This window comes from Arctopsyche grandis, chromosome 9 (assembly GCF_051622035.1).
Source record: "Arctopsyche grandis isolate Sample6627 chromosome 9, ASM5162203v2, whole genome shotgun sequence".
Taxonomy (NCBI): domain Eukaryota; kingdom Metazoa; phylum Arthropoda; class Insecta; order Trichoptera; family Hydropsychidae; genus Arctopsyche; species Arctopsyche grandis.
The window spans coordinates 16,817,873-16,837,491 of NC_135363.1; the positions used below are offsets into that span (position 1 = coordinate 16,817,873).

General features: G+C 34.3%; 2 protein-coding genes across 2 annotated transcripts in view; one reads left to right on the forward strand and one right to left on the reverse strand.

The window, feature by feature from the left end:
- LOC143916932 (transcription factor hamlet-like) overlaps positions 1-14,355 on the forward strand; it is a 48,395-nt gene extending 34,040 nt beyond the window's left edge. Inside the window, exons 6-8 of the mRNA XM_077438222.1 lie at positions 10,112-10,268; positions 10,498-10,668; positions 11,923-14,355. Coding sequence (XP_077294348.1) covers positions 10,112-10,268; positions 10,498-10,668; positions 11,923-13,917 — 2,323 coding nt within the window. The 3' untranslated portion in view covers positions 13,918-14,355. The remainder of the gene's footprint in view (positions 1-10,111; positions 10,269-10,497; positions 10,669-11,922) is intronic.
- Positions 1-19,619, reverse strand: part of LOC143916946 (uncharacterized) — a 572,328-nt gene that overhangs the window by 24,753 nt on the left and 527,956 nt on the right. The gene's annotated exons all lie outside the window — the stretch shown is intronic.

The window sequence follows — 19,619 nt, forward strand, 5'->3', positions numbered from 1 at the left end:
AATCGACCGCATCATCAGACGCTTTTGAACCGATAAATTTTAATCTGCATCGTATAAAACGGCTAGTTTCCGCATGTTGTTATGTTCTACCACAATATGTATACACATGTGCATATGCACATTTGTATGTATATGCAAAGCTAGTATAGTAATCTATCAGGTCAGTGTTTAGCTTATATATATATATATTTTGAAGTCTATAATTCTTATTATATATATATATATATATATATATATATATATATATATATATATATATATATATATATATATATATATTAATATTTTGAAGTCTATAATTCGAACAGTTACGTTATATTAGATTGCGAACGAAAAATTAAAAGTGAAATATTCAAAATTGATGTTTTGTCTTTCTACAATCGTTGGCCATGCCAAAGGCGATGACTATTTAGATTTTAAAACATTGAGATTTGGACATCATTAAGTATCTCTTCTTACATACATAGTTTAAATTAAAATACTTGGGAGAGGTGGTTTTTGTGTAACAAATATTTTTTTAGAGTCTGGGAGTGTGATATCTTGAGATGAGTGTTTTTTTTTGTTGTCTAAGATGAGTGTGTTAAGGAGGTTGATCATCGGACAAATGTAGTGATTATTTATAATTTTATAAACTTTGATTAGATTGCCTCATCCTTCTCGTCTCCAATGTGAAAACATTCATTCTATTCAATCTCATATCGTATGAAAGTGGTTTAACTTCGGAAGGCATCTTTGCAATTCTTCTTTAAATACATATACGTAATGTCCTTTCGTAAAAGAGGGTTCCAAATAGTACATGCAAATTCCAATAATTGTGTAATTGATAGAAATTTATTATTTCGCCGTTTAATTTAACGTATTATTATAATCTACATACATATGTATGTGGTATGTGGTCAACAATTATTAACGAATAAATTTATATATTTACTATTTATGTAATCAGTATTTTTTCATAAAATTATTGAAATATCATATGTCTCACTAAATGCAGAATATTGATTCTTATATTGTCCTTGCGAAGTAAAAATTCATTTTGCGCAAGCTCAATACAAAATGTTGTATGTAAACAAAAATCGATTTTTCTATTGTAATTGAGTAGTGATGTTGCAAGATGTTTATTAGACGTATTGATTCTTTGTGTTACGGCGGATGATATGTCGAAATTCAAATCGGTGCATGTTTGAAGTCGCGGTATTTATAAAACATAATGGAGTGACTCGGCTACCGTTTCATTGAATAGACATTTGAAGTCTTACGATTATTTGATGGACGTGCCAATAGATTTGGTGCGAAAAAAAACCCATTCGAACACAATATAATACATATTCATATTGCGTGCGTATTGAATTTCCACTCGAGTCGTACCAATAAAATAATTTCGCTACTATGTATCGAGATAAAACTCGCCTTATTTATAATATATCGTGATATCGAGAAAAACGTTGAAAAATACCACGGCAACATCGACACGGTAGTAAATATCGTCTGTGATTAGGCTATTTCTAAGTATTCGTCGAGTCTGTATGTGTATGCACATATATTCGAAAGACGTATGGAATTATAGCGATTGATTCGATATCCGAGCGGTTCTGTGTCATTAGACGAGAGTATAAATCTTTTATCACTTTCCAAAGACCCGTCCGTATTTTTTTATACGTCCATTGATATACTGCCAATCCTATACTGGAGCAACTTCGACAGTGTCGCACTCGGAATACGCTTCAATATTTATTTGTGAATTTAATAAAATGTAAAATAATAATCGTACATACAGTCCCTGACCAGAATATTACGCCACCCCTCTCGAGATGCGTTTGGGTAAATTTGTCACGGTCGTAAATAACTCATTATGGGAGCTTTTGGCCTCATTTTTTTTGTGATCTTATCCTTAAATGCAACTCTATTCACTAACAAAAAATATCGGTGGATTATCCCTCAAAAGGTCTTCAAAAACAAAAGAAAGATGTTTGAAATCGGTTTGCGTCTGAATTTTGTTCAATATTGACGTGCGTTTCCGTTAAAATCATTCATTATTTTGTGAAAAGCACTGTGTTTTTTTCTCTTTTACTGCAACTTTATCATATTTCTAAGGTAAGCTGGTATTTAATATCTCGAAATTTTACTTTGTTTTATGATTTAAATTGCTTGTAAAACTTTTATTGGATTTTTTTAGATGGGTAGAAAATCAGATCTTTCTAAAGAAAAAATTGCAAGCATTACATCATTATTAAATACAGGAAAGTTTTCTCAAAACAAAATCGCGACAATGGAGGGTGTTAGTAGGGCGTCTATTAGAAAAATAAAACAAAATCTGGAGACTGATTGCGACCCCACACTCAAGCGGCGAGCTAATAGTGGTACTAAAAAAAAATTTGGCCCTCGTGTGGATCGAAAAATCGCCAGGCTTGTTCCCAAGAATCGATTTATTACAAAAAAAAATATTCAACAACAATTAAAGGACGAAAACGTGAAATATCTACGTCAACAGTACGACTGTCGGCGCGACGTGTCGATATCGTCGAATGTTATTATGTTAATGATTTTTGTTTAATGTATGTAAACGTGTCGTTCAACATTATCTCGATGTATTGAAAAGACAAATTTGCATAATCGAACGTACATATAGTAAAAGCTCAATTATTACGTTGACGTCGATTATGTTCGACGTAATTAACAATATCCGAATGCTCAACGAAATTTATACAACCAATCAAGCAAATGAGCTCTGGTCTATCTCTTTCGACACAGCGGAAATCGGCGAATTTGATAGTAAAATGTTTTGAATTGATTTACATATGCTTATGGGGGAAAATAATATGGGCTTTTTTTACATGCATGCATATTTTTACGTATCGAAATAATTGTTTTCGATCTAGTGTTGATTGGACTCTCGAAGATATTGCGCAATAGTTTTTAAACATTTTTCTTTTTAATTTATGTCATTATGAAGTAACTCGAAATAAATCAATACTATCGCTATTCGAATTTGAACCGCACTTTAAATAGTTTGACTTTTCACCCTTTCGTTTTATAGCTTTTTAGTTATTTTGAATCGGGGCTGCAATAAGTGTATGAAATACTTGAGCTAATTTACAAAACATTAATTTTGTTCATCTGTAACGTGGTTCATCTTCCTGAAATATTGGAAATAATTGACAACAAAGAAGTTTATAGTGGGGTTTTCCCTTAAAAATTCATGGAAATGCAGCGGGCCTGCATGCGTCCAATAACGGTACTGTTGCGTAAGGACGCTCCAGTTGCTGGAATCGGAAGTGACCGTCTCTTTTCTCCGGTGGCTTGAGTTCAACATTGCTTATACTTACTACTACCCATCCGGTCGGACCTGTTATTTCAGTTCTTGTATCCAACCCCACCGGAGGCTGCGGCCATCTCTCTCTCTCACTCCGTCTTTCGATCGCATATCGGCTGATTAACGACGGCTTCGCACTTTATGTGTTTACACAATCGTAAAAATACATATGACCGTGTTTACATTTCGAAGATAACACGCGTGGACAGACAGACGGACGGACGGGGGACACCTTTATTTATCGCCGCGTTGGACTAATGCGAAAAGTGTTAACAAATTTTCGCGAACAGTCGCCATGCAGAAAGGTTGATGAAATCTTAGATTTATCTACGTATCCTATGAAGTGTACATAATTACCAAAATAGCACTAACTGTAGTAGTTCTGGAAAAGAGTTATTGACCTTCGACTTGGATAGTGAGTGACCAGGATTATTTACTGCAGTTAAGCTATAGTGACATTACAGATATACTCCAGGGCGCCACTATATCTACGATATGTATTATATGTACACGAAAAAAAACAATTAAAAGATACAAAAATAAAAATTTAATATCAAAATGTAATAAAATGCAAATAGAACTAAGTATGAAAATAATATAAAGTATGGAAACAAAAATAAGATGAAATATGTACAATTAAATATGAGAACACATTTACGACCTACTCAACCAGATCAGCATATTTTAGATTGAACAAATCCAAGTTAACATAAATCTGGTTGAGGATTTAGATGCACCGAGCAACAGGCGACGAAACCATATTTTATTTATTCAAATACTATACTGAATGCAGGGATTTCATATTTTATGTATTCCTCATTATCAAACTTCGAATTATGCCATTACGAGATAAAAACATTGATCAATATCAACAGAAATAATTATTTTCGCGGGAAGCCTCTAGTACACGTGCCTCACAGATGCGAGAAAGAGGCGGAATTGAGAATGATATCCGCCTTGGAATGAATATCTTGCATTTATTTTATATTTTTCGAAGTTTAATATTTGATAAAATGATTTGATAGCTAATTACAATAATCAACCTCGCAGATTTTGCATTATTTAAATTTAAAACACGCATTTATAATTGGACGCTTGGAGCCAGCAGAGTGGCTACCGGATATTTTTAGTACAGTAAGGCAAGTGCTGAATTAATTTCAAGGGAATGAATTTTCAATGAAAGTCAAAATTTTTGACTTCAAATCTTATGTAACTGACGTTTATTTTAAATCATTTTAACGTCTTAGAATACAATATTTTGAAGACAATATATGTAATGAAACTTAAAGGGGGCTTAATGAAAAATCTATTTTCGAAATCTATGAATGAGAAATTAATAATTAATAGATAAGATTTTCTTTTTAAAATAGTTTTTATTACAGGAGAGATTTTTTTATTCTTTTGTTTTGTTTATGTGTAACAATAAAATCTGAAGATGATAATTATAACGCGCGTAGTAATCTGATGTGTTAATTAAAGGCTTTCGTTCTGAAGAAGCCATCAACAGTTGATTGCCTTGCCTGAAGGCTTCTCTTATGAGGCATTTCTATGAAACAGGAAATGATATCAAAATAAACGTTTTCACTTTAATGCCGTGCTTTGAATTTGTGGTTTAAATTAGTTCAACATTTATGGCGGTATCGTTGATTATATTTTTTATGAAATATGAACCGATGATTATACTAATCGAAGACTCTATTTAACGTAAGCCGTATTGGTTCATACGATCTGCGGTTGTGATTTCATTACATGCGTATCTTACGAAACATTGCATTCGAAAATTTATGTATTTTTATATGATGTTAGATGGGTGCATTCGCGATACGGTCTAGCTAAATCAAGCTAACTGAGAAAAAAAATACAAAAATGCAACCGCTCGCTTTCAATTAAATTAAGTTTAATTGCATCGAAATTGATTTATTTAATGCATTCGGCCAAAGACTCAATTTAATAATTCCGTACGAGATACGCTCGGCCGTAAATCAAGCAACGTCCTACAGTTTCTTAACGCGTCGCAGTTGACACTCAAATGCCTCCGAGAGTACGTGAATCGAATGTCGAACTTTAGCCAATAATAATAATCGACGATGTTAATAAGAAAATTGAATCTTGCATCGGAGCGATTCGATCAGTCGATAAATATCGCGAGGTTCGATCTACCCATACATCACCGTGAGATATTTTCATTTTTGCGGTATTCGTGTCGATCTTCATTTTTATTTTTATTTATTTTTGGTTAATGCGTGACGTCGTCGAAGCGATTCCACCTGGCTTTTTTGTTTAATTAAAAAAATTCTCAGGCCCCTTCGCATCTGATATATTGGATGACCTAAAGACCTGAGTTTGCTTCTCTTTCGAGAAACCGAATTCCGCGCCAAGTCGCAACCGAATCCATTTACGTGTAGTGCACGATCGATTTTCACAAAGTCGTAAATCATTTTCAGATTTGAGGTACGCTCAGTGCTAAATATTACTACACCTTATGTAAATCTAAATATTACTACATCTATATGCAAAACTATAATGAATACTTACATATGAGTCGTTATAGTTGAAAATGGCATAAGTCCACCTTTGTTCACTTCGAGAAATATTTCGCAAAACATTAAATATCGTGTTTTGCGTTTAATATTTAAAAATACTGGTAGCCTGTAATACGTATATTTTGTTTTGTGCCCCTTTGGCTGTTTGGTTTGGGCCGCCTTTATATCATTAATACGTACTTACGCGGCTCAAGCCTCTTAGTAATATATTTAATTACATTAGTTTAAGCTGGGATCATAATTTTGATTGAAATCCCAATCATTGAAATCTTTTTGATTAATAAAATCCTAATCATGAAATCCCACACATTTTATATACATATTTAGAGTTTATATTGTCGCACATTTGTTATTGAAATATTGTTTAAATTGCCTATTTATTTTATTTTATATATTTTAGTACATTAGGTTTTTTATATACATTTATTTTTTATATATTGTCCTAATTTTATAAACAAAATATAGAAGAGGCTAGTTTTTAAAAAACATTTTTTTTACTATATTTTTATCTGATTTTAGTTAGATTTCCAGCCTCTCAAAATAATAACTTACAATTTTACAAGATAAGTAGGTCGTTTTACCGCTCCAAAATCAATTTTTAACTCCTGTTTTCCATTCCTTTTAAGTTCTTGTAGACCTCCAATGATATTTTATCTTTCAGGCTTTCTTACAATTATCCAATCAACCAGTTTAATTAAGATTTCTAAACATGGATGGTTTTTTGAAAATACTATATTTAAATTAGCCAAAATTTGCCGTCTGATTTTATTTTGTAACGTAATAAATCAAGGAATGAAAAGTAGGTCAAAATAGTTGATACTTTGAATTTTTAGAATTTTTTCTCCAAAAAACACTTTAAATCAGTTAACACGCTATCGTCCGGCGGCTCGTCCACTCCGTTGTGCGCGCTTACAAATTAATAAATTCAATTTATCCGAAGCCGCTTGATATGCAAAGTCGGTAGCTGTGACGGTGATGCAACCTTTTAACAAGATACGCTCCGAACTCGATTCCGCAGATAAATCTCGCGAGGATGGCGAATAAATTATACGCGGCGGCTGAAAACGCCGAGCAGCTATTAGAATAATTGCCTCGGCTCACTGACGGATCTGGACGACGACGATTATTATTATATATATGTAGGTACATATATATGCATGTATACTTCCTCGGAGAAGAAAATACGCAGCGGTTTTACTAACGCGTCACTCTGTTGATAAGTACGCATACCAGTATATCAGATCGACTTGTGCGTAAATCGGCGTTCTCGTACAACGCGTGTTTCTTGTCAAGTGTCGTTGCGTTGACTGGGTTGACGTTGATAACTGTTAGATTTGAAATATATGCGGTGTAATTACACGTGGGAATTTTGCAACTGCCGCGTGGAATGCATGCTAAGGAGTGATCGCTTCTGTAATGGTATACGGATTAAAAATGCATTCAATACTTGATTATTTTAATCGAACGTTTACAATATGGCATTATTCGAAACAAATATTACCTGTGATGGTATTTGGATGGTATTCAATTTAGATTTGACTAGAATTTGTCGACTTTATCTGTTGAGTTTTATGAGGGTGTACGAGTGTATTTTCAAAATTTGAAGGTTGCCATAGGGGAAAACGAGTGTACTAATTTTTGCTTTCTTTTCCGTCCGGTTGAGGTCTAGTTCGGTTTTCAAACAAGAGTGTGGATGCCGGAATCTCTTCCACGCTTCTGGTTCCGTGTTTGATGGATGCCAACGACGAATATGGTTATTAATTAATCGTCGAAAAAAAAGAAAGACGCTTAACGAATCTCGAGACGTTAATTGATGAAAGGAATTAACGCAGGTGATCCATCACTGTCGCAAGACATTATTGCGTCAAAATAAAACCGGTATTTGGAGTACAAATTCTAGAAGAGCAGAATTTGGATATACGTCACTGTCTACCAATGTTGTGTTTGGTCGATTAGAAGCAGAAAAAAAGCGATCTCGAACCTATATATCAACGATTTGAAGAAGTTTGGTGATTAAAATACGACAATGATCCTTAATTAGGGGACAGGTTTGATTAGGCATGTGTGGAAATAGAGGTTCAGCTCGCGATACGCTCGAAAGATTTATTTGTTTCATTTTTTGAAAGACTTTTTCTATTATCGGCGCCATGAATTCAAATCATCCATTTTCATCAATTTTCTTTATACACATTTTTCAATTCTTAAAGAAATTGTGAAAGTAGGTACCTGGTTTAAATTGTTTTTGACAAATTCTTCGAAGGTTAACACTTGGCGTCGGATCTTCCACCCTTTTTAATTAATTGAATCAGTTGGTCATTACCAGAGATCGGCGGACAAGTTTCTTTTGCCCACAAAAAATGGTTCACTATTGTCAATTACTATTGTCCTACTAAGCAAGAGAGTAAAAAAAGGTTGACAATAGTAATTTACAATAGTGAACCAATTCTTATGGACAAAAGCAACTTGTTCGCCGATCTCTGGTAATGATCAAAGATCAATAGGAAGAAAAGCATCTATCGACCGCCTAACGGCTAAAATACACTGAGAGTCACACGGCACGTGTTTTTGAACATGCAAAAAAACACAACCACGTCTAGCCAAACCTGAGGCACGCAGTCCCAAAAATTATCCCCTGGGGTGTTTTGAATATTTGAAGAAATCTAGGAGAAACTTGTCGAAATATGTAATGAGATCGTACGAATTAACAATGAACTGGGAACGCCCTTCCTTGACTGGTAGCCGCGAAGAAGTGCCGTGACGTTCCTTTCAGTGTGTTTTCACCTTAAGATTGGTCATTATAAAGAAGTGCTCTTATCGACATTTTACAAATCAAGCATATCGTCAAATTCTACAAATTTCAAAAATAGAATTAGCTTCAGTATAATGACTTTTTAAATATATTCTGATTACATATATTTCGCAATTTATGTATTTTTTTGGTCATATAAAGGAAAATTTTGGGTTGTAAATCGAAATTGATATTTAAAAAAGGTCGTAACAGCCAAAAATCTCATAAATTTACTTATTTATTATTATAAATTTCAGAATATTCATGTAAATAGGCGACTATTAAAAAGCTGATGGGCTTCATTTAGCCACCCTAAATTAAATTTGACACTAATGAAACCGGTGGACATTTTAGCGTACTTTCTCGCCATTTTATCACGATTTAAGGCGATTTATCGACGGGATTGGAGTGACCATGCGTGACCGCCGCCGGGACACATAATCGGACGACCGACGTGGTGCGATGGCGTGACGACGTATTGCGAAAATTGGACCGTCGCGTCTGCGTCGTCGTATCGTTACGATTGCAACACCTTAACGGCCCTACATCTAAGATGACGCGTTTCGGATAATTGCCGACGTTGAAACGGGTCTACGTCACTTTGCTCGAAATCGGCTCTTCGTCATTTCGTCGCCCGCGGTCAACTTTCGCAGATTCTCCTCGGGGTAGAGAGTGGGGTTGGTTAGGACGGTTTTGTATATGGTATTTTGATTTTTTGAGTTTCGTCAAGTGCACAGTGATGACTTCCTCTTCGACGATTGTTCGAAGTATGTACACATGCATGATGATGGGTTTGTCTTTATTGCACAACGAGCACAACTAAAAATAAGCGAGACATTCTCTCCCCCTTCCCGTGTCGACGACTGATTATGGCGGATGTGAAAAAATGAAGTTATGGTACTCGGCCATCAATCGAGTTTTTTTTTCACATGCGTCATTTTTTTCGGACAGCCAAATACGTACCGATCTAGTTTCGGTGATGTCAGTGCTATGTGTTTTGGTAGATTTCACTTTTTCATGAATATTCATTGGGCGATTGACTTCATTTACTGTGAGACTTATTAGACGAACGTCTCAATACTTCATTTAACATTCTCAAATATGCGTCTAATATTGCGGTCATAAAAATGGATAACCTCTAAAATTTTTTATTTGTTTTGGATCATTGAAAAACTCTCTTATCATCTGCCATACTAAAGTATCACAGTGAGGATGAATTTTTGTGGAAAGAATATGCTACAGTTTAAAAATATTCCTAATTCAATAATATATTCAGCTATGAAAAAAATTAATAACATACCTTTATTCAGTTTAAATTTTGGGAAATTAGTTTTTTTCAAAATTTTCCTTTGTTGAAGAGGAAAAATTGAATTCCATAAAGAATCCTTTTTATTTTATAATACAATTCTATAATACAATCCATTTTATAATACAATTGACTAAAAGTGACCTTAAAACATGTTTCAGATTGGACGAGCATTTGGTAACTGCTCATAGATATCCAGCTGCTCAACATCGCTGCGAAGCTTGCCCCAGAGCTTACTGCTCCAGACCAGGACTTCTCAGACATAGATCAACAGCCCATCCAGATCTCAGACGATACCCTTGCGAGAACTGTTCTAAGGTGCTTAAAACCGACTTATAAATTGATAATTTTAGCGTATGACGTATGTGCGATGGGATTTTGATGTACTATAGTTTTTTATTGTCAATCATGTCTCTTCTTCTGGGATCTAAATTGCCACGGTAGGTACGTGGATTCTTTAAATGCCGCCAATGCTTAGGACGTATCGTGTCGTCTGTTTTTAAACTATTTTTTCAGTATAATAACTGAGTTTTTGTTGGATTTTCAGGTTTTTACCGATCCTTCGAACCTTCAGCGCCACATACGCACTCACCATGTCGGAGCACGATCTCACGCTTGTCCAGAATGTGGAAAGACTTTCGGCACATCCAGCGGTCTGAAGCAACACACTCACATACACTCCAGCGTCAAACCGTTTCAGTGCGAAGTGTGCTTCAAGGTAAAGCATAATAATCACCATCAACTTAATTATAATTTAATTTCACAATTTATGTAATCAAGATCTATCCGAGTCGTTTTTTGTATCTCATTATTTTGCATTTTCCCTTAATTTGAATGTTGTATATCCTATTAGGTACGATTTGAGCACTTTTTCTGTTTTGTTATAATCATTTTTATTACTCAAGTTTTTTCTTTTTGATTTCGTTACATTACCTATTAATAAAATCTTATTTATCATTCGTAATTGCAATCTTAATTGGTTGCATTCATTCTTTGCTATTATTCATTGAATCGTTTCACTTCATGTTACGCGCTATTCACTCATGTTTTATTTTGGACTTGGCATCTTTCTTTTTCAATTTCTTCTTATTATTTCAAGTGTAATTCTGTTCCAATGTTTCATAGTTCATATATCATTGTTTTGTGGCGATACGTTGTTTATTTTTCCTAAAGCAATTTGTTCAAACTCGTATAGTTTAATTAGTTTCAAACTTGACGTACGACACTGAGTGTTTCATCCACTGTATCTAACTAATCTTACAAATAATGAGAAGGCGGAGCTTAGACATTAATGGGAGGAGAGTTGGAGATAGTCATTATCTCTGACATGCTCATTTGCTCATCGCTTGTACGCGATTGGTTGATTTTGGCGCGCCTGCGCATATTACTTGTTCGTGTGCACACATTTGTCACGTTTTTAATTGATACTTGAACACGAATTGTCTCGTAACTAATTGAGTAATCGTTTTCGTTCGCTCAGATAGTCAAATCATAAATATTAACGAAACTTTGGGTCAGTCGTTAATTAACCGAAATGTTTATTGCCCGAAATGATAAGACCTATCGCGTATATTTGGTGTATGTAAATACTATTATGTATTTATTAACATTTATGTAAATGACCTCCTCGACAACTTCAACTTTCTTTAGATTCTTTTTTTTTGGTAATATTCGCCAACTATGGTATATGGTATACGTCTACATTGGATGTATGTAATTAATGTTGTGTTAGCTCTCAATTTAAACGAGACTTTAGTATAAACAAAATTACTTACTTTCTATCTGCATACTTAAAATGGCCGTTATAGACATTAGAATGGTATCCTGATTAAATCATAAGAACTATTTAAAACTGGTTCATATACTATATTGAACATGCGTAAAATAACTCTAAAGCATTTTTAAAATCTATTCTTTTAATATTTTTTGTATAAAATTATAATAAATTAATTGGTATTTTGTTTGTTTTCAGGCATATACACAGTTTTCGAATCTTTGTCGCCATAAGCGTATGCACGCTGATTGCCGTATGCAGATTAAATGTGTTAAATGTGGACAGTCATTCTCTACGGTGACGTCTCTCTCCAAGCATAAGAGATTCTGCGATTCCACTGGACCAGCTCCTCAGAATCACCCAAATCAGGTGCACCAGTTACCTCAGTTGCCACAGTTACCCCAATTACCAAACATGGCCGTCAACAATCCGTCAGGACAGAATCCTTTCGCCATGTACAGACCACCAACTGGTCTTCCATTTCCGTTTCCACCGAACTTTGGACCTTACCCTGGATTGTTTCACCCATCAGGACCACCTGGCTTTCTCGCTAATCATTTGCTATTCAATCCTCATGCTGATAGGAGCCAATTGGGTATGGATAGCCACAAAAATGGCAATCTATCTGAAAAGTTGGACGCTTCAGAGCGGCGTCTTTCAGACAGTGGAAGCGATGTATTAAACGAATTCAAAGATCGTAATTTGCGCAGTCAGCTCGAGAAATTGACCCATTCAAGAGATCGCTTCACACCTCCAAGACAACAATCGCTCTTAACAAAAGTATCTCCGCCGACTGCCGAAGAAGCTAGTTCTCAGTTGCGTCCTTCTCCAGCGAGACCTACTTTGCGCAATTCCTCAAGTGGAATTTTTAACAATCCCAGAGATTCTATATCATCCCATTTGAAAGATTACCGAAACCCAAACAGTGAAGCTAACCAGACAGACACCGATGGTGATTTTGTATCTGTGCCTAAAGATTTATCGAAATCATCAAAGACCACTAACGAAGCTGACGATTCAAAGAAACGCGGAAACGACATTAAAAAGACGGAATCCAATGGAGAACAGCCTTTGGATTTGAGTGTCACTCGGAAAAGGAAAAGAAGTGAAAGCTCAGATAAGTATGAAGAAGATGATGATGCACAAGAAAGTGCGTCGATCAGGTCTTGTCTAACTCCAGAGCAGCAAAGGAACGACAAGGATGATATGGACGATTCTAAAAGTCCTGAAAATGATACTATGGACATTGATGTTGAAGAGGTGAAACAACCCAGCTCGCCCAAATCAACATTGTTGGATAAAATTAACGCTACTCCTCCTATGGCCTATCCAAGACCTATTCATCCAATGTTCTTGGAGGCAATGTATAGACCGGGTGCTTTCGCTGGGTTTGGTGCACCCGGAGGACGGCTTTTGGGACCTCCTCCCTCGCCTTTCGGTCCTCCGAGAGCTTTTCCTTTTTTAGAACCACTTCTAGGCGCAAACGGAGGGAATAGACCCGGCTTCGATTTATTGAGGACTCCATTGCCCAACTTCGGCTCGAACAAATTTCAAGACGTGCTGATGGGTGCCAATCACGGCGGCAAGTTGAAAGATCGATACGCTTGCAAATTTTGCGGCAAAGTGTTCCCAAGGAGCGCCAATCTGACGAGACATCTCCGAACGCATACTGGCGAGCAGCCATACAAGTGCAAGTACTGCGAGCGATCGTTCTCCATATCGAGCAATCTGCAACGCCACGTGAGAAACATACACAACAAGGAGAAACCGTTCAAGTGCACACTGTGTGACAGGTGCTTTGGACAGCAGACGAATCTGGATCGGCATTTGAAGAAGCACGAAGCGGACGAATCTGGTGTGGGTCCTATAGCGGATTCTCCAGGCAGTTCCAACGAGACGGAAAGGGAAGACGCTTACTTTGACGAAATTCGCTCCTTTATGGGTAAAGTGACTTATGGAGGTCAAGACCCTTACCTTTCATCTACCATTCCTCTACACTTGTACAATCCTCATCCAAATTCAGACATGTCCCAGAAGGACCACGATGAAGATTCGGAGAGCTATGCCAGTGAAGATTTAAATACTGACGTCATGGGAAGAAGTGCTCTGAACCGTTACGATAGTATAAAAATTAAGCAGGAGAAGGAAGAAATGCTCAATAATAATGAGGCCACAATCGAGGTTTCTACTTAGCGGAAATTGACTTTAAAAAAAGCTGTGACGTTTCGTTGAGTCTCATCATGTATGGTTTCTTTGTAAATTTGATTGTAATTTTTAAGTAATGAAGTTCCTAAATCAATAAATGATTAAGACTATGGCACGCAGTACCCATAGAATGTTCGTTAGGAGCAAATGTTGGAGAATATGAACATTTTCCAGTGGTTGATTGAAAATTTGATTAACCACCGAGTTAAATGTGAATTTTTATTGTCATTATTATTGTATATGGTCATTTGTACTTAGTAGTATGATATTTGAAGTAATTTAAGTGATTGTTGATTTATTTTATGTTAAATTATGTGTGTATTGAGCTTTCACAGATAGTCTGTAAGATTTGTCTTGATAATTGCGGCCCATTAGATGGATATTGTTTTTGTAATAGTCAATTTTAACCAAAGTTATGTATATTATAAAAAAAATATTAGTCAAATCAATTTTTAATTTGACTTATTTTCGAAATTAGTTGAAAAATGAAAAAAGTCCCATCGAATTATTTTAATTTTGTATTTAAAACTTATGTTATTTTATATAAATTTATTAAATTTTAAAGTGAGTCAATACCAAATTTTGTATATATACTTATTGTATGTATTTACATCTAATGAAAATAATATAATTATTCTAAATGTATTGTTTGAATATTGAATTACAGTCAACATTATTGTCAACTTTGAATTTTGCTTAATTATAATACATTATATTATATAAAGATATCAATTAAGCAACGATAACTTAGATTTGCAACAAATTTTTAAATCTTTTGTAGATAATAAAACTTTTTATGTACAAAGTATTTTTAGGATAAATTAATAAAAAATGTTACTGATTTTTTATGTACACAACTTTCGAACTTATACGTAGTCGACATATTCATTCACAATATTTTATTTTATCCTTTTGCAAATTTCACCAAAAATATCTTTATTTATATATTGTACGTAGTTTGTTAGAATAATGAGTCAAATATTGTTGCGAAAATGTGAGATCAGTTGTTTGTAAAAATTTCTAAATATTTCATTTTAATTGGCAATATTTTTTCTAAATATTAAAATGTCAATTTTTGTGATTTCGAGAGTTCCAATTATTCAAAAAATATTGAAAATTTTTCAGAAAGTGAAATCGCTTATAAAATTAATGCACAAATGAACTTTTGTAATTCACATTTTAGCGGTACACAGTGAACTGTATTTATTATAATTTTATACACTGATTGATTGTTTATCTGCAAAAATCATATCAATATATTAAGGATATTTTAATGGAATGAATATTTGTTAGGTAAATTAATTAAATATATAATATGCAATTTTCAATCTAGTACATTTTAAATAGCATTAAGAATTGTTTGTTTCCTATATAAAGAATCGAAGGTAATTCGTATACCTATATATTATTATACACATACGTACATATATGTATATATGTATACATGAAACTGTGTATGTATTGTTATCATATTTCCTTTTATTTCAAATACGATGTTCAATGCAGTTCTCACTAATCACAAAACACTTGATTTTTATTGATAATAAAATAAAATTTAATATATGCAATCGCCTTTGTCGTTTTAATTACTACACAATTTCATTTCTTTCATAATTTATGAATTTCATTCAGTATGTAGGATTCAATTTTACAATGTCTTTATTGATGAAAATTCACGAAATAGAAATTAAAATTTTGCACACAAATTTTTAGCAAAATTCAATATTACTTATGTAAATTGATTGGTTGGCAATAATTATTCGAGTAACAAATAGTCATATTTGGTCAGTGGATAATTAAATTTGCTTCGAATAGGAGCGTGCCAGAGTAAAGGCCTAACATTTTTTGTAGTACGTGCATGAAGCTTTTACATGCCTCGCGGTTAATAGCTCGGCAATTATCAAATCAATTTTTTGAGGCCGTGTCAGAAGCTTTTAACGTGTCAAATGCGGATTGATGTGTCAGTCATGACTTTTTTTCCGATACAAATACAATAATGAGTGCGGTGCTAATCAAAATATTTCTTCATATGTGTACACAAAAAATTTACTTACGTAGGCCCGACTCAAAACACTACACTGCAGGTTGTACTGCACACTGTTTATTTTTAATTAATTTTAAACATATGTACATACATACTTATACACACTAAATACACATGAAATTCCATTGCAGTGTTTGTATAATATTTTATTGAAAAAAATCTGTATTAAAAGAGGTTTGTGTGTATGAAAGCGTTCGTACAGGCGTTCAGAATTGCAAATATGAGGTTCCATGTTATAAAAACGGAACGTTTTATATGAGAATTTGATGTCATGGACTTATAAGGCGGTTGTAGATCCATACCTTAGTGAGAAATGTAATGTTTTTTCATTACATCTATCTTGTGCAAGTGATTCATTGGACGACGAAAAAAATGCACTCGCTCACCTTACCGGTGGGATGTGGCGAAACAATCGATCTCCCACTAATGATATCGATTGGCCGTTTTATATTAAGAGTTATGTCGGTCACGAGGCGAGGATTATTCGATAATAATATTATTATAATGCAACGTAATAAAGCCCACTCGAACCGCATCGAGAGACCTATTCATCTCTTGTCGAAGGTCGGTTCAAATTGCGGAAGATACGCGGTCCCGCGGGGTCAAAACAACCGGCAGTTTTTTCTTAATTGGACGGTTCGATTGAACCACCCACGTGTAGAAGAGCATGTTGGAACACAGAGAGCAATCGGTAACTAACGATTGTCGATAAAAAGCGTGAAATATCATTATGGTTACGCATGTAAAACGAGCGCTGACTTTGCGATGGCGTACCAGACAAACGTGGAGGAAAAAAATGGTGTTTCATCTTCTATGACTTGTACATATTTCTCAAAACAAAAATGTACAGGAATTAAATAAATTCAAATACACTTACAATTGCTTATATTCACATATGTATATGTGCATGAATGTTTATCAAAATCCAAATAATTTAATAACGAGCCTTTAATAAATACTAGAAAAACAAGTCTACTATTAAGTTTTCTTAAGTATCTCATTTTTATTTTGACGTTTTAATCGCTTTATAATAATAAATAAACTGCATTCATTTGTTTATAATTGAATAAAGTGATCAATAAATTATAATCATTTGTTTATAAGAAATCGTGTTAATTGTAATTCGAAATTTACCGTATTATTTTCAGTGATTTTAGAGTTCAAAATATGTATATCACTGTATATCATCTGCATACTTGGACAAGTATTTCGGAATTTTGAGTAAACGACAGCGATAAATCATTCATCAAATTTGATTTTAATTAGTTCAAAAACATACAGAATCATCTTTGACAAAAAATAAATGATGGTGCCTTTAAAGAATGCCCGTGTTAATGTCTTTATTATAATAGAAGAGGGAGAGAGAGAGAGAGATGCGAACTAAATCTCCATTGGTGAACTTTGTTGCTGTTGTAGCTGCTGCCGTAGAACAGACGACGAAGATGATAATGATGATGATGATGATGAAGACGATGATGAATAGCTCTATCGACAGATAGGAGCATCAACGGATGTTTTGGGCACGCGATATCATCATTACTTATCGGAGGCACTTCAAAAAAGCTGTAATAACACGCCGTGAAAACAAAACCATTATTACTTCTTTTTTCTAACATTATGTACACTTCATATTAAGTTTTATTGTTAATTTCATATATAATATTACATGGTAGATGGAAAATTTTCGAAAAAATATTATCGAAATGGAAAATTTGGTGCAAAGCAAATAAATCCAATCGACTATTGTATTCGTTGTGAAGCCATTATAAAGCTATCTTTTAAAAGCTCAGCAATGTAACTAACGTAGCTAATACATCATCACACGCCCGAGGCCACGACTATTGTACGAACATGAGGTTTTCTTTGTGTTTTGGATCATCTCGAAGGTGAGGAGAGCTTTGTAAGAAGAGCAAATCAATCATAGAATGAATATAAATCAATCAACAACTGGACCAGACCGTGATCTCTATGCGTATAGCAATAAAGGCTGCAGAGCTTTTGTGTGCATTTTGAGTAGAGGTATTTTATCTGTTGAAATTACTATATATGTAGGTCTATTACGTGTGTAACAGTTCAGTTTGCAAATGTCAAGTAAATTTTGTCAAGACCTCATGAAGATAATTTGTGGGTACAATTATGCTAGATTGATAGTTTTATAATAAGATTAGATATAAATAATAAAAGTCCAATTCGTGAGATTGCTAAACGCATTCAACGTTTCTACTGGGTGGTCTGAATAAATCTAGTCCGGAAAATCCTGTTGTTACTAACGCGTCCGATAGTAAATTCAATAAAGAAATGTTAGCTCAGTATCAAACGAACACAAGGTTTTATTACCGTTTTAATTTATAAAGCGATATTGCGCAATACATCTAATAAATAGCTTCAGTACAAAAGTGCACCATAATTCAACTTCTGTTGTTCTACTTTTGTATGGATGCTTCATTTGATTCAAGACCGGGCGTGAAATCCGTTCAAAAATTTGTGGTTCTTTGACCAAATATAAAAAGGAAAGATTGAATTTGAAACACAAACGAATCAATGCAAATTCATTCACTGATAAAGGTGACTTTTATTACTACGAACTTTATATAAATTTCATTTGCGACTCGTTATTAAAGCTAATAATCGATTTTAAATTGGAAAGCCACGAAGTTGGGAACGTTGTATACGATGTATTGGTTTGTACGTAAAGCGCTACTTGATCGCATTGCGCTACCCATTGTTTTGCGCTCGTGCCACCCACTGTTTTATTGTGTCGACCATGTTGTAATTAATGCTCAAAACGGCCACGAACGGGTTAGAATCGGCCCTATGTTTGGCTACGAACCGGCCTTGGACACCCCACTGCGAAATGAACCGCCCTCATTTGTCTAATTGCGAAAATGCACCGTTTTACATTGTCGTACGGGTGAAGCTCACACTCCAAGCAAAAATAATCATAAGAAAAATCGAACATATGCTAATAATTTTCACATGAAATTATCAATACAACCCTTAACTTTGTTTTATTGTATTATATTAATTCTCAATTTAGAATTGTGCTATGTTGAGGCCGGTATTTAACAGGGGAAGTGAGAATCTGAATATTTCGAGTAAATTAGTATGGCAGAAATATAAATTATATATAAAATTGTTTTTCAAATGATAAATACAATCCTTGGGTTTAAATATCAGTAGTTAAAATCGGTGTTAACATTGAGATAAGCGGATATTTCTGCGAAGGATACGCAGCGTGCGGACGCGGTAATTTTGAGAAGCCGATTATGCATGCACATATCTCGAATAAATCAATTAAACAGAAATTAACTGTTCAAACATTGCGATCAGATTAATAATCTGATATTGGTAATTAGCAACTCGTAGTGTATAATGTAAGCGGATATAATCGCGGATAGTCTGGTACACTCAGAGGGCGTATTCATTAAAATAATCGAATCCGCGTGTTTATTAGACGGCAATTTGTATAATAATGTCGTTCGTTTTAGTTTGAACAATGTAAATAACGATCGTTTTATCGATTTTTTTTATTTTACGAGCCCGGACAGACATGTTGGCAGCGTTGAAATTTGACAGATTTAATATTGAAACGTTATTATTATATCTGTGTTCGATTCGTGGAAAACATAATCGATTGCCGGTAAGT